The sequence below is a fragment of the Melanotaenia boesemani genome, chromosome 23 (assembly GCF_017639745.1).
Source record: "Melanotaenia boesemani isolate fMelBoe1 chromosome 23, fMelBoe1.pri, whole genome shotgun sequence".
NCBI classification, from domain to species: Eukaryota; Metazoa; Chordata; class Actinopteri; order Atheriniformes; family Melanotaeniidae; genus Melanotaenia; species Melanotaenia boesemani.
The window spans coordinates 491,845-508,484 of NC_055704.1; the positions used below are offsets into that span (position 1 = coordinate 491,845).

Here is a 16,640-nt window from a genome sequence, read left to right on the forward strand (position 1 = left end):
AGGTCGGAAGCCGGACTGAAATTTATCAAGATTTCCACTTTCATTTAAAAAGTCATGAAGCAGGTGAAACTTTCTCAATAATCTTGGAAATTAAAGAGGTTAGAGACAGTTCTATAGTTGTTCATTATAGAGGCGTCTAGAGTCCTTTTCTTTAGGAGGCTTCATAGCAGCTATCTTTAGTGACTTGGGAAAAATGCCTGATGCCAGCGAGCTAGTGCCAACTAGTGCAGACTAGTGCCGCCTAGTGCAGACTAGTCCCAACTAGTGCCGACTAGTACCAACTAGTGCCGACTAGTGCAGACTAGTACCAACTAATGCCGACTAGTACCAGCTAGTGCTGACTAGTACCAACTAGTGCCCACTAGTGCTGACTAGTACCGACTACGCACAACTGGAAATTGAGGGGAAAATTTGGCAAAAAGTGGTGTAGTGTTCTTTTACTTAGCAAACTTAACCAGGTAAAACCACACTAACACTGCAGTTTGTCCTGGCTGGATAAGTGTTAAAATGACAACATAATGCCGGAAACCAAAGAATATTCTCCAAAAGTCATAAAGATAATATTATCTTACATATCAAGTAGTATCTCTTGCTTCCCTCTCCTTCAGCTTGTTTCTTGGAAGCAGCCTTCTCCAAAACAGTTTTTCTTTTCCGACTCAATATCAGCACCTTTTTCGCCGTAATGTCATTCATGTTTAAGTGTTTACCGTAATTTGATGTAGTAAGCTAACCAAGCTCTGTCTCTCGACTCGTTGCCTCTACAAGTGCTCCAAAGCTCTGAGAGTTCACAATTCATGCACGATGAAGGGGGGTTGATGGACGGATCACCGACCAATCGTTTAGAACGGGCTGGTTAATATGATTAGATGGTGTTTTTCAGTCCTGTCCATTCCACTGGTGACTAAAGTTTTTTTATTTTTTATTTTTGTGCATTCTAACTTAATTTGGTAATATATCATAAAATGTGACAAATTAACATATATTCGTTATAATTTCTTTTTTACTAAAATAACCCAGAAATGGTTCCAACCAATCAAACATAAAATAAACACAGTCCCCTCATCATCATTTGGATGTTCACCTTTAAATAAAGGAAATAGAAACATGTGCTGAAGCCCTCTTTATCCACTTACATGCACATGTAGGATGCATGCACGTTTTTCCATGGGGTGGTACCCACAAAGGTACCGCTGTTGTACCCTTGCAGTATGTACCTTATATAGACCAGTATTGCTAAATCTGGGTACAAGACGGCCCCCAGAGGTAGAATACTAGTCAACAGCACCTTTAAAGCTACTGCCTTTTTACGACTTGCTGTCCTCACTGTCTGAGGGGGTCAAAGGCCAAGAGTATCCTTGCTTTTTAACCTCTTGTCTATGAAGCCATTCTGAGCAAACTTGTTCCCATGCTTGTTTGTGTGCTATGTTAATTATCAGAGTATTTCACCAGGGGGCACAATAGCAAACTCAGACTGGGTGGAGCTGCTGATTTTGAAGCGTGTAAACAATACTCGAAGTGGTTAGTGTTTGCTTCATTTTCAGATTACACAGAAAAAAAAATAACAGCAGCAGTACTAAAGTTGGTATTTAAGACCACAAAACCAGGGCACCATTGGTCCCTACACTCCCCCCTCCTGGTTGCACGCATGATGCAAGTTGTGAAAACGTAGTGTAAATTTCTGAGGCCGTTCACAAACAATACTTTAAAAAAGCCAAAATACTCGATGCAGCCCGCACGCACACTCTCTGCCTAACTCCTCTGTCATGAACTTTCTGCTTCTAAAATGTTTTGAGTCCATCTCCTGTGAGTGTTTGTCAATGATAAAAATCACTGTGGTCTTTATTTTGCAACTCAGTGCACATCCACACTGTAGAAAGTTGTCTGAGATAAAGTGCCCTAACTGCAGTTTTAATGTACAAGTAAAGACAAAAGAAGTCTTAAAATGATCAGAAACACGTCTTACATGTTCATACACATGAGCAATTTTTAATTTAAATTAGACAAAAATATAAACATGTTGTAAAGTGATGTGCATCGTGCCAAATGGTAGCAGGGTGCACCATGAAAGGACTGCTCCACTCCCAACTACAAGCTCACATGCACTTCCACACGTCTGGTAACATGCTGCCGCTCCGCCTCATCCGGTCTGACGGAACCAGCAAACCAAACCTTTCCATCAGAGATAACGTGCGTCAGGCTTTTAGAAAAGCTAATGGACGCTAACTTTTGAGCTGGCTCGTCTGGTTAGGTTACCAGGCTGGTGGACATCGGCATTGCTGTTTCTTACCTTGGACTTAGGAAGAATTAGGAAGAAAAAACTATTTTTTATGTAACTCAAACATTATATATTCTATTATTATATCCCCCCATCGGTGGGCATGAATGTGACTCGTAATGAAGGTGAGTCAGATGTGGAAACGAGATGTGAAAAAGGTTTTGCTCCGGAGCTGCTGATGAAATCTGAACCCTCCAGACTCGCTTACCTCAGCAGCTACGAACACGGTCTAGCTGCGATTGGATGGATGGTCTCATCTCCATCTCCTGAGTGGAGGAGACTTTCCTTATGTGCTTTTACAGTGGCAGTGTGAAGGATTCTCCTCAGGAAACACACTCCTCTGTTTCCTGGTGGCGTCTCTACCGGCCTCGGCTTGTGTGTCTGCAGATGTTTTCAGTGCATCATGTTTGCTTTTTTCCTACCGTGTGTGTCCAGTTTACAGTGATTCTCTTGGAGCTGAACATAAGTCTGTACAAGGTTTTTCATCGTAAAGTTCAGAGGGATTTTCTGTGAGCTGAAACAGAAATGAAAACATGCATCAGCTGAAACATGTTCCTGTCTATGCTGCTGACATGGGAGAAGAAACCGCAGGGAGAGCTGCAGAGCAGATCAGCTGGTCGTGAGAGGCGTTGGCATGGCAACAGTTGGTCTGAGGAATGAGACGTTTTATGCACCAGCGTCGAGCTCTCATTGTTAGGATTAGGTCCCATCAGTTGGTCTGCTTCAGGATTCACTAAAAATTTCTCCCAAACTCTGTAAATTTGAAGCTTTTTAAATTCTGTATCAAATCTTCGAACATTGAGTTTAGTTTGATCAGTCTGAGAATCAGGAACATCAAGTTTTAGTGCCTGCAGCTAAAGTCATAAACATTTCACCTCATTAGTAATCACAGCTTGCAGGTCGTCCCTTAAAATAAGCAGAAAGGATTAATTATTTATTCACTAATCTACAAGCTCAGCTCCAAAAAGCCCGGTCTCCTTGTAAAATATAAATAAAACCACAATACAACGATTTCCACATCTCATCCATCCATCTTTTATCCCCAGTAGAAAATAAACAAAATGTCAGAGAGTTAAACTGAGACGTTTCACCATGTGATGAAGATATGAGCTGATGGTGAATCTGATGGAAAAAGTTGGAACAGGAGCAACAAAAGGCTGGAAAAGTACCTGGTACAAACCAGAAACACCTGGAGGAACATTTTACAACTAACCAGGTTACCTGGCAACAGGTCAGTAACATGACTGGTATAAAAGGAGCATTTCAGAGAGGCAGAGTCTCTCAGATGGACAGATGGACAGAAAGTTTTTAATCCCAGTAGAAACTGGTTTCTACTGGGATTAAAGCTCCAGCTGCTACGTGATGTGTTGGGTTATAAAAGATAAATAGCTAAACATGTCTTGGAGTTTCTAGAGTTAAATGGAGCTTGAGCTGTGCGTGAGAGTGTATTGTGAGAAGGAATGGGTGGAGGTTGGTTATAATGAGCTGCAGGAGACAGATTCTCCCACGCTGTCCTGGTCACAGATCTGATGTGTAACCTGCAGAAACACGAACATGCCTGTGGGCTGAAAGCAGAGGAGAATTCAGCTGACTGAGCGCTGCTGGATTAACCTGATTACAAACACACATACAGACTCTTTCCCACATGTTGCTGACGGTAAAACCACAGTCATCCAGACGGTAATAACAGGACTGTGCTGACGGTGTGTGTAGATGATGAGTGGTCACACTGTCACAGTCCTGCGTGTGTGTGTGTGTGTCAATGTGTGTGTGCTGTGCTGAAACAGCAGGGTGACATAAGGAGCTATGATGTAATATTACTGGGAAGAAACTTGACTTAAACCAGCTGGCTGCTTCAGTGCAGATGTTTGGAGATGTGTGTGTTATATATATATATATATGTGTGTGTGTACATATATATATATGTGTATATATATATATATATATACACACACATTTATATATACACTACCGTTCAAAAGTTTGAGGTCATTTCCCTATTGAATCACATGGCAAAGTGACCCCAAACTTTTGAACGGTAGTGTATATGTATACATATATAAATAAATGTATATAAATATATATATATATATATACATACACACATATGTGTATGTATATATATATATATTTATATATATATTTATATATATATATAATAAGTACGTGTGTGTGTGTGATTAGTGCAGAGGAGCAGCTCCTTCCCACAGCTGGCTCTCAAGGCGGGATGAACAGGTAATCTGGTGAGCCTGGCTGGGATTACAGTGATGGAGAGGATGTGAGCTGCTCTCTGCAGCTGCCAGGCCTTTCTCTTTGCATTGATGTTCTCAGTCTGAGCCCACAGATCCACTCTCTGTTGTGTCACACTGTGTGTGTGAAAAACCAGCAGATGGATAGCATGAATAGGATTTTGGAGGTGAGTCAATTGGAAGCTTATGTTTGGTTTACAGTTATGAAATTAAAAGCTGGAGATGGCAGCCCAAACAGGATTGTAGAGACAAAAGCTATGTGTGTGTGTGTGTGTGTGTGTGTGTGTGTGTGTGTGTGTGTGCTGGGGGGATGAGGAGGTCTTCTAGTTTTCATCTGGACTGTGTGGATTAAACCCTCACACATTGTTTCAGCGGGCAGTGAAGGGTAATATTTAGAAATTATTCCTACATTACTGCAAATAAAAAGGAGTAAAATATGTCACATCATCATCGTTTTAATGTTAAAATATCCCAAAAGGCAGCATCTCTTCCTCCTGCTGAACTGGAAGTTAGGGTGTTCCCACTGGAAACCCTGCAGTCCACATTATCTCTCTGTTGGATTTCTGCTGTTTCCACAAAGTCTCAGCGTGTGAATGACTGCATGCGTGAGACAGCAGTGGAGGTGTGGAGGGTTTACTCCAGGAAATGATGGTGTGACCATGTTGCGGCAGGTTTTCACAGCTATAAAAGGTCCAGCTTGAGTGCAGCAGTCTGCTTCACACCTTTTCAGGACTCCTGTAGACGTTCTCAGGGTGGAACAGCACGGAAATCATCCACAATGAGCCACAATGAGCCATGTTCTGGATGGATGTGGATCCAAATCATAAAAAAGAAAGCTAGAATAAATCTATAAGATTTCTATATAAATGTAGCTTAACCAACCCCAGCCCAACCTCCTCCGGATGTCTCCTGACCTCAGACTGAACCTGACCACCTTCTAAAGGTGGATCATTTCAGCTACGGGTTTCCATCGTTTTTCCAGTCTCGGCCCAGATCTGGGCACCATCAGAGAGGGCTGGACTGTAGATAGAGCAGGAATAGAGAGCCTAGCCCTCAGCTCAGCTCTGATGAAGCCCCGACCGGCTGCTCCATCTCTCCTGTCAGCGTCTGACACGCAAACCAAATCCGACCATAAAGACTTCAGACTCATCACAGCAGCCTGGAGAGAACGTGTTCATGACCTCACAGACTCAGTTAACGTCCAGATCCGCCGTGGGGTTGAAGATGTGAGATGTCAACCTGTTGAGCTGTGTGTTATCAGTATGAACACAACTCCAGCTGAGACGTGTTGAATCACATCTGCTTCTGTTTGCTTCACCAGCAGAAAAAGCTGCTGAATCTTCTGTTAATGAGAAAACAGAAAGAATTCCTCTTCTGTTCGAGCACAAGTAACATCTGACATCCGAGGAGAGGAATTTATCTCTGTGGTGTGTTCGGATGTAAACATCTTTAAAGATATCAGACGTAGACATGTTGCAGGATGAAAGGAGGAGGAAAGCAGAGGAGGAGGAGAAATAATAGAAGGAGGAGAGGAAGAGCTTGAGGGCTCAGCAGATAATGTTGGTGTCTGTCAGCTTAGTGTCAGCAGCCTCTTTCTGTCTATCGGCCTCTGTCATCTCTCCTCTAATCTGTCCCTTCACATGGATCCTCCTCCTCCTCCTCACTCCTTTGTGCTGGATGCTGGTACGTCTTCCTCAGGATGGACTTCTGTGTGGGAGTCTAAATACTGTGAATGGGATCTTCTTCACTGATGACTTTACATAAGAGTTGAAATCTGCGAGTAGGCAGCAAACAGGAGAAAATCGGAGCTTCGGTTTAATCCAGCACCTGGACCACCGCACCAGCACGGAGCTTAACGGGTTGAACAGGAGACAGAAGATCAACGGGAAAACGTTGAGTTATTTAGGTGGAAAATCGGCTGAACTAAGTGAAACTTACTAAACCTTATTCAGCTTCAGAGGCACATGATCAGCTGGGATTTAAAGTGCAGGTTGGAAATTGTCGGTCAGTTTTTGTTTGATGTTGATACACCACAGAAAACCAGAGAAGTGATCATTTCATAGAACAGACGTATTTACCATTTTTCATCATTTCATCACAGAAAACAGTGGCTGGATCGGCTGTGCATTTTTTGTGTATTTTTTGGGCCCAATAGGTTGATAAAAATAGGTTAACCCTTTCATTTTAACCCACGTTTTCAGAAATATCACCAACCAGACAAAAACAATTCAGACCCCAAACAAAGTCAGGACAGAAAAAATGTAAATTAAACTTATTTCTAAATCTCATCAAACCAGATTTTATTCCCAATGAAACATAAAGGAAAAGCAGCTGAGCTGGAGTTGGTTTAGTGAGGATAGCAGGTAAATAGTAGCAGGAATAACTGGAAATGAGGAAAAAGTGGAAACATGGAAATAGTTTCTGTTGTGTGTTTGTTTCAATAACAATATATTTTCTCCTGAAAGCCAAGACTTGAGAGAACGATGAGATGAGAAAAGGTTTGGTCACTGTTGATCTGTGTGTTATTTCTACAAAGTTCTGTTAGTAATAAATTCTGCTTTCTTCTTCTGGTCGACCTTTATGCTGCTACATCTATTCATACATTCATTTTACATCATTTTACCTCCCAGTCTGACAGCTGCTACACACTGGTTTATACTGGGATTAAAAACTGTTACAGACTGGTTTATACTGGGATTAAAAGCTGCTACACACTGGTTTATACTGGGATTAAAAGCTGCTACACACTGGTTTATACTGGGATTAAAAGCTGCTACACACTGGTTTATACTGGGATTAAAAGCTGTTACAGACTGGTTTATACTGGGATTAAAAGCTGCTACACACTGGTTTATACTGGGATTAAAAGCTGCTACACACTGGTTTATACTGGGATTAAAAGCTGCTACAGACTGGTTTATACTGGGATTAAAAGCTGTTACAGACTGGTTTATACTGGGATTAAAAGCTGTTACAGACTGGTTTATACTGGGATTAAAAGCTGCTACAGACTGGTTTATACTGGGATTAAAAGCTGTTACAGACTGGTTTATACTGGGATTAAAAGCTGTTACAGACTGGTTTATACTGGGATTAAAAGCTGCTACACACTGGTTTATACTTGGTTTTGGACACCGTTTTGCAGCGGTAAGGCGTTGCTTTGAAATTGTTTCCAATTTCGAACACGCCTAAAACACTCAAACAGCTTGCACAATTTCTTTTGTTGTTGTCCTTGTCGTCTTTCTTCTTTCTTTTTTCTTTCCTTCCTGATCGTCTTCTTCTTCTCTGGTTTGTTTATTTCTCTGGTGGCATCTGGTCAGCACTGTCCCCGTGATTTCCAGTAGTATTGCTCCGTCTTCTGTGTCAGACAGCGGATTGCTAAGCTCCCAGAAAATGGACCAAATTACACAAGTAACCGAAGCAGGAAACGGATGAAACTGTCTGTCCGTCTTCTGTGTTGAGCGTAAATGGACTTTTAAAGTCAGGGGTGAAAACCATGTGTCTGACAGAAGGAGAGTGGTGTGGATGCAGATCTGTAAAATGGTAAATGGTCTGTATTTATATAGGGCTTTACATCATACATCACATTCACCCATTCACACACATATTCATACACTGATGGCGGAAGCTGCCATACAAGGCACTAACCATGACCCATCAGGAGAAATTTGGGGTTCGATGTCTTGCTCAGGGACTCCTCAACATGAGCTCAACAGGCCAAGGATTGAACTGGCAACCCTCAGGCTACAAGACGACCACTCTACCCACTGAGCCAGATGGTGTCCCTGTAGCTCAGGTGGAGCTGCTGGAGGAATCTGGAGGTGATGATGATGTTGTAAATCATGGGACAAATCTGTGTTTGGACACTTTGAAGTCCGCGAAGCTCAGAGGGACAGACACAGCAGCATCGCATCGCTTCTTATTGAGAGAAAATAGGACGGCGTCTCATCTGGAAAGAAAATAACTGCAGATGTGACTAAATTTATTCTATAAAGTCTGTCAGTTTGTCTCTGGAGGTTTCTGTGCAGCTCTTCTGGACTGAATGATGAGGGAAATAAAGAAAGAGGGGATTATTTTAGATTCGGCTAAAAGTCCCACTCCTGCGTGTCTGATTTAAAGGTGAAGAACAGACAAAAACCTGCATATTTTCTTCTTGTCTTTCTCCTCAGCAGGAACCTGCCAACATCTATCCAGATTATCTTCTGTTTTTAGAATGATTATATAAAAACGAGGAACTGTAAAGACAATAAAACCCATTAAATCCAAACCCTACATTAATCAGTGGAGATGAACCAGATTCACTAACAAAGGTTAACAGGGTGCAGACGGAGGTTCAGGTTTCAGATTCTCCATCAGCTCCAACCATGTCAGCAGGTTTGCATGTTCTTATCGTGTCCCAGCTGTTTCTGCTTAGCGAGCTAACAGATTCTCCCTCTGTGTTTTCTTTCCATGTCCACCTCCTGAATGACTCCATCACACCTGCTCAGGTAAGACGGCTGCTTTCAGTCACTTCATGTCCTGTTTGCTTGTTGTTACACGGCATGGTGTGGTTTTCTCAAGTTGTTTTAGGGAGGAGACACGTTTATATTCCTGTTATCCAGGAGAAGCTGCTGCTCCTCAAACATCTCTGGCACAAACAGACTTTTACTTCCAGGAATAGCCAATCACCACGTTTCCTCCAGAAATAGCCAATCACCAAGTTTCCTCCAGAAATAGCCAATCACCACGTTTCCTCCAGAAATAGCCAATCACCACGTTTTATCCAGAAATAGCCAATCACCGCGTTTTATCCAGAAATAGCCAATCACCACGTTTCCTCCAGAAATAGCCAATCACCACGTTTCATCCAGAAATAGCCAATCACCACGTTTCCTCCAGAAATAGTCAATCACCACCTTTCCTCCAGAAATAGTCAATCACCAAGTTTCCTCCAGAAATAGTCAATCACCATGTTTCATCCTTAAATAGCCAATCACCACGTTTCATCCAGAAATAGCCAATCACCATGTTTCATCCTTAAATAGCCTATCACCACGTTTCATCCAGAAATAGCCAATCACCACGTTTTATCCAGAAATAGCCAATCACCACGTTTCCTCCAAAAATAGCCAATCACCATGTTTCATCCTTAAATAGCCAATCACCCCGTTTCCTCCAGAAATAGCCAATCACCACGTTTCCTCCAGAAATAGCCAATCACCACGTTTTATCCATAAATAGCCAATCACCACGTTTTATCCAGAAATAGCCAATCACCACGTTTTATCCAGAAATAGCCAATCACCACGTTTCATCCAGAAATAGCCAATCACCACGTTTTATCCAGAAATAGCCAATCACCACGTTTCCTCCAGAAATAGTCAGTCACCAAGTTTCCTCCAGAAATAGTCAATCACCATGTTTCATCCTTAAATAGCCAATCACCACGTTTCATCCAGAAATGGCCAATCACCACGTTTTATCCAGAAATAGCCAATCACCATGTTTTATCCCTAAATAGCCAATCACCACGTTTTATCCCTAAATAGCCAATCACCACGTTTTATCCAGAAATAGCCAATCACCACGTTTCATCCAGAAATAGCCAATCACCACGTTTCCTCCAGAAATAGTCAATCACCACGTTTCCTCCAGAAATAGTCAATCACCAAGTTTCATCCAGAAATAGCCAATCACCACATTTCCTCCAGAAATAGCCAATCACCACGTTTCCTCCAGAAATAGCCAATCACCACGTTTCCTCCAGAAATAGCCAATCACCCCGTTTCCTCCAAAAATAGCCAATCACCACGTTTCCTCCAGAAATAGCCAATCTCCACGTTTCCTCCAGAAATAGCCAATCACCACGTTTTCTCCAGAAATAGCCAATCACCACGTTTCCTCCAGAAATAGCCAATCACCACGTTTCCTCCAGAAATAGCCAATCACCACGTTTTCTCCAGAAATAGCCAATCACCAAGTTTCCTCCAGAAATAGCCAATCACCATGTTTCCTCCAGAAATAGCCAATCACCACGTTTCCTCCAGAAATAGCCAATCACCACATTTTCTCCAGAAATAGCCAATCACCACGTTTCCTCTAGAAATAGCCAATCACCAAGTTTCCTCCAGAAATAGCCAATCACCACGTTTCCTCCAGAAATAGCCAATTACCACGTTTTATCCATAAATAGCCAATCACCAAGTTTTATCCAGAAATAGCCAATCACCACGTTTTATCCATAAATAGCCAATCACCACGTTTTATCCAGAAATAGCCAATCACCATGTTTCATTCTTAAATAGCCAATCACCACGTTTTATCCAGAAATAGCCAATCACCACGTTTCATCCAGAAATAGCCAATCACCACGTTTCATCCTTAAATAGCCAATCACCACGTTTTATCCAGAAATAGCCAATCACCACGTTTCATCCAGAAATAGCCAATCACCATGTTTCATCCTTAAAGTCTTAAAGTCTTAAAGTCAGGTTTATTTGTCAATTTCTTCACATCCCCTTAACATACAAAGGAATCGAAATTACGTTTCTCACTGTCCCATGCGTATACAGGTATCAAGACAAGTAGGACAAGACAAACAATAAAGTGCACAGACAAGTCTAGTCCTTAAATAAATAAAAGGTATCAAAAACAAGGCTAAGAGGTATCACAAACAAGATCAGCATATGTGCATTTGAGTCTTACAAGCAAGGCCGGCTTTACGCAGGGGCAAGAGGGGGCAGTGCCCCCTCAAACAAACATTCTGCCCCCTCAATCAAATGCGCCGAAATGGGCAAATCTCTCCAAACGCTCTCTCCCCTCTGTACTGAACTCTGTGTGTCGGAGCTTCACAGGATCCATTGTACTGTCTTCAACAAGTCCTTCCCACCACCACAGAAAACAACCAATCAGTGTTTAGTATGCAAATGAGTTGACATACAGCCTGATCTTGCGGTGTCATATTTCTCCCCCTCGTAGAGAGAGCGGCTGCTGAGCTCCAGCGGTAAAACTTATAGAGTAAAGCTCTGTTAAATGTGTTGTAGCGATACTGAATAAATACTTATAATAACAGACGTATTTATTGCATCTATTCTGTCAACTGGGGTTTGTTTCTGTTCTATTTAAACGTGTCTACGCCTGTTAGTAGGAGCAGTGATCAATCACGCACGGGCCATAGATGTGACTGCCTCCTCGGTACAATACAGACTGAGGGAAAACGAGCTGCGCATATGAGACCCCTCAAGCTCCGCCCAGCCTTTAGTTCAGCATGCTAGTTTGAAGAAAAAAATAACAGAAAGTTTCACTCTACATTCCCGCTGCTTTCAGCAGTTCAGCTCAGAGCTTCATGTATGCCTCAGCTTAAACAGACGACAATGTGCATTTCCGATCTTGGAGAGTTGTAGTTAGAAAAAAAAAAAAACTCTGGCCACAAAACCCACTTTGGAAAGTTTCATTCAGTCCTCCTGCATGATGCATCCATTTTTTAGAGCTTTTAAAAAAGGTAGTGCTGATTCTTTAATCATTATGGTCTATATACAGACAGAAACAAACACACAGATAGTTGAGTTTATTGTTATTAGTTTCAAATTTATTCAAAATGCTTAGACATCTAATGGCTGTCCAATAGGGCAATTGTTATTTTGTTGGTTGTTAAAGCTTTGATAATGGATCATTCTTTTCTTTTTTCTTACTTCATTTTGTTATTGATATTTTCTGTTCCCCCCCTGAGGGATTGCCACCTTATTGTGGTCAGGGGGTTTGCGTGCCTCAGTGACTCTAAGAGCTATACCAGCAGGAGCTTTGGTTTCAGGTGGGACACCCAAGCTGGACAGGTCTTAGAGTAGAGGCCTGACAAAGTGCAATCCATTTCTTTGAAGTTGGACTCCACTAACAGCACAGTTCCGTTAAAGAAACACTTAAAAAACAACAACAAGAAAATGCTGAAGTATGTACTCATAGTGCCCCCTTCAAATTTATGCCTGCCCCCTCATGTATGCATTCCTAGAACCGGCCCTGCTTACAAGTGTTTGCAGGGTTTGTAGTGCAAGGCAGTAATCGCACTTAGCAGCATACTTAGTAGCAGTAATGTTAACAGTCTTTGGTTCTGCTGGCTGGGGCTGGAGGGGAGGGGGTAGGGGCGAGAGTTTAGTTGGGGCTGGGGTTGGGGGGGAGGGGGTAGGGGCAGGGGGGTGGGGCGAGAGTTTAGCAGTCTCACAGCCTGATGGATGAAGCTGTTGGTGAGTCTGGTGGTGCGGGAGTGGAGGCTCCTGTACCTCCGTCCAGAGGGCAGGAGGCTGAACAGGTTGTGTGCGGGGTGGCTTGCATCGCTCACAATGGTGATGGCTTTTCGGGTGAGGCGTGTGCTGTAGATGTCTTGTAGGGAGGGGAGTGTTGCTCCAATGATCTTGCCAGCTGTATTCACAATGCGCTGCAGGGCTTTCCTGTTGTAGTCAGTGCAGCTCCCACCCCACACGGTGATGCAGCTGGTAAGGATGCTTTCAATGGTCCCTCTGTAAAATGTGGTCAGAATGGGTGGTGGAGCGCTGGCGCGCTTGAGCTTACGCAGGAAGTAGAGGCGTTGTTGTGCCTTCTTTGCCAGTGATGTGGTGTTAGTGGTCCATGAGAGGTCCTCACTGATGTGCACCCCCAGGAATTTGGTGCTGCTCACCCTCTCCACTGCAGTGCCGTTGATGGTTAGTGGCAGGTGTTGTGTGTGGCCTCTCTGAAAGTTGACAACTATCTCCTTTGTCTTGCTGACATTCAGCAGAAGGTTGTTGTCCTTGCACCAGCTGGTTAGGAGGTCGACCTCTTTCCTGTAGTGGGATTCATCTCCTTTGGTGATGAGCCCCACCAGAGTTGTGTCATCCGCAAACTTCACAAAATGGTTGGAGCTGTAGGTTGGTGTGCAGTCGTGTGTGAGCAGAGTGAAGAGCAGGGGACTGAGCACACAGCCTTGAGGAGCCCCCGTGCTCAGGGTGATGCTGCCAGAGGTGTTGTTGCCTACACGCACCACTTGTGGCCTCTGACTTAGGAAGTCAAGCAGCCAGTTGCAGAGGGAGGTGCTGAGGCCTAGTTTGTCCAGTTTGCAGATGAGTTGTTGTGGTATGATGGTGTTGAATGCTGAACTAAAGTCTATGAACAGCATTCTCACATATGAGTCCTTCTTGTCCAGGTGAGTGAGAGCTGGGTGGAGGGCAGAGCAAATTGCATCCTCTGTGGATCGTCTGACTCTGTATGCAAACTGGAAGGGATCCAGGGTGGGGGGGAGGGTGGATTCGACATGAGACATGACTAGCCGTTCAAAGCACTTCATGATGATGGGTGTCAGTGCCACAGGACGGTAGTCATTGAAGCAGGATGGTGATGATTTCTTTGGCACAGGTATGATTGTAGTGGCTTTAAAGCATGACAGGACAATTGCTTGTTTAAGGGAGGTGTTGAAGATGTCTGTGAATACATCCTTCAGCTCCTCTGCGCATTCTTTCAGCACATTACCGGGGATGTTATCTGGTCCTGCTGCTTTCCGTGTGTTGATGGTGGAGAGTGTCCTCTTCACGCTGGCGGCAGACAGACACAGGGTCTGGTCGTGAGGAGGTGGTGGGGTTTTCTGTGGGGTGGTGTTGTTCTCTGCTTCAAAGCGTGCAAAGAAGCTATTCAGGTTGTTGAGCAGAGTGGTGTCGCTCTCACAGCTCCGTTGCGCGGGCCTGTAGTCTGTGATGGCCTGAATGCCCTGCCAGAGACTCTGTGCATCCTTGCTGTCTCTGAAGTGTGAGGTTATCTTGTGTGTGTAGTCCTTCTTTGCTTTCCTGATGCCCCGGGACAGGTTGGCTCTTGCTGTTCTCAGGCCGGATTCATCCCCTGCTCTGAAGGCGTTGTCTCTGGCCCTCAGCAGCCTGTGGACATCCCCTGTCAGCCATGGCTTCTGGTTAGCCCGAGTGGTGATGGTTTTAATGTGTGTCACATCATCAATGCATTTGGTGATGTAGGAGGTCACCGTGTCTGTGTACTCCTCAATGTCTGTAGTGTCATTGTAGGTGGCTGCTTGCTTGAACATGTCCCAGTCTGTTGTTTCAAAGCAGTCCTGTAGTGCAGATGTGGCCCCCTGTGGCCACACTCTCTTTTGTTTGATGCTGGGCTTGATGAGTTTCACTCTCGGTCTGTATGCTGGCATTAGCATAACAGTGAGGTGATCGGAGAGCCCGATGTGAGGGAGGGGGATGGCTTTGTAAGCTCCTTTATGTGATGTGTACACTAAGTCCAAGATGTTGTCTCCCCTTGTTGGGAAGTGCACATGCTGGTGAAACTTTGGAAGAACGGCTTTGAGGTCAGCATGGTTGAAATCTCCAGCAAGGATGGTGAAACCGTCTGGATGTGCCGTCTGTTGTTCACTGATAGCCTGATACAGTTCGTTAAGCGCTGCGTTTCTATCACTGTTGTTGTTTGTCGGTGGGATGTAAACCGCAAATATAAGAATTGCGTTTGTTTCCCTGGGTAGATGGAAAGGCCTGCACTTCACAATCATAAATTCTGCCAGTGGTGAGCAATGTTTGCCTACCACAGTAGCATCCCGGCACCACGCATCGCGGATGTAAACACAGACCCCGCCACCCCGGGTCTTCCCTCTGTCTGTGATAGCCCTGTCCGCTCTGTAGCAGGTTAGCTGCTCCAGTTGTATGGCAGAGTCTGGAGTGTTATCCTTTAGCCATGTTTCAGTGAAAACAAGCACACAACAGTCACTCACTTTTCGATTCGCTGATCTCAGAAGTCGTATGTGATCCATTTTGTTATCCAGTGAACGTACGTTCGCCAAGAGGATAGATGGTATGGCTGGGCGTGTTGGATTAGCCTCTAGCCTAGCTCGGATGCCTCCCCGTTTGCCCCTCTTTCTTGTCCTTGCGCACCGCTTCCGACACCTCTTTTCCGGGGGAGGGGTAGCAGGCGAGACCGGTGAGGTAGCAGGCCGGCGTAGCAATCCTAGTTCCTTTAGCGTCTTTGTTACGTCCGAGTTTAAAACTTTGCAGATCTTGTTTCTTTGGATGTTTAACAAAGCCTGTCGATTGTACATGTATTCCGACGTACACTGACGGGAGACTCTTACAGGTAAACACTTACTAGACGAACAAAACATCGCATTGTCGGGAGAGCTTGAGGTCGCTGCGTCTACACGCGCCGCCATCTTATCTTAGGTTTAAATAGCCAATCACCATGTTTCATCCAGAAATAGCCAATCACCATGTTTCATCCTTAAATAGCCTATCACCACGTTTCATCCAGAAATAGCCAATCACCACGTTTTATCCAGAAATAGCCAATCACCACGTTTTATGCCTAAATAGCCAATCACCATGTTTCATCCTTAAATAGCCAATCACCACGTTTTATCCCTAAATAGCCAATCACCACATTTCATCCATAAATAGCCAATCACCACGTTTCATCCTTAAATAGCCAATCACCACGTTTCATCCAGAAATAGGCAATCACCACGTTTTATCCTTAAATAGCCAATCACCATGTTTCATCCTTAAATAGCCAATCACCACGTTTTATCCCTAAATAGCCAATCACCACGTTTTATCCAGAAATAGCCAATCACCACGTTTTATCCAGAAATAGCCAATCACCACGTTTTATCCATAAATAGCCAATCACCATGTTTCATCCTTAAATAGCCAATCACCACGTTTTATCCCTAAATAGCCATTCACCACGTTTCATCCTTAAATAGCCAATCACCACGTTTCATCCTTAAATAGCCAATCACCATCTTTCATGCTTAAACAGCCAAACACCACGTTTTATCCAGAAATAGCCAATCACCACGTTTTATCCAGAAATAGCCAATCACCACGTTTTATCCATAAATAGCCAATCACCATGTTTCATCCTTAAATAGCCAATCACCATGTTTCATCCAGAAATAGCCAATCACCATGTTTCATCCTTAAATAGCCTATCACCACGTTTCATCCAGAAATAGCCAATCACCACGTTTTATCCAGAAATAGCCAATCACCACGTTTTATGCCTAAATAGCCAATCACCATGTTTCATCCTTAAATAGCCAATCACCACGTTTTATCCCTAAATAGCCAATCACCACGTTTCATCCTTAAATAGCCAATCACCACTTTTCA

At 43.7% G+C, this 16,640-nt stretch overlaps 1 protein-coding gene across 5 annotated transcripts in view; it reads left to right on the forward strand.

The window, feature by feature from the left end:
* The window catches only part of LOC121634314 (pleckstrin homology domain-containing family A member 5-like), a 193,722-nt gene that overhangs the window by 25,010 nt on the left and 152,072 nt on the right, over nucleotides 1-16,640 (forward strand). The window contains exon 4 of one of the 5 annotated variants that reach the window (XM_041976845.1): nucleotides 9,012-9,540. The exons of the other annotated variants lie outside the window; for them this stretch is intronic. Coding sequence (XP_041832779.1) covers nucleotides 9,012-9,015 — 4 coding nt within the window. The 3' untranslated portion in view covers nucleotides 9,016-9,540. Of the gene's footprint in view, nucleotides 1-9,011; nucleotides 9,541-16,640 lie in introns of those variants that run through there. 5 annotated transcript variants of the gene reach the window in all.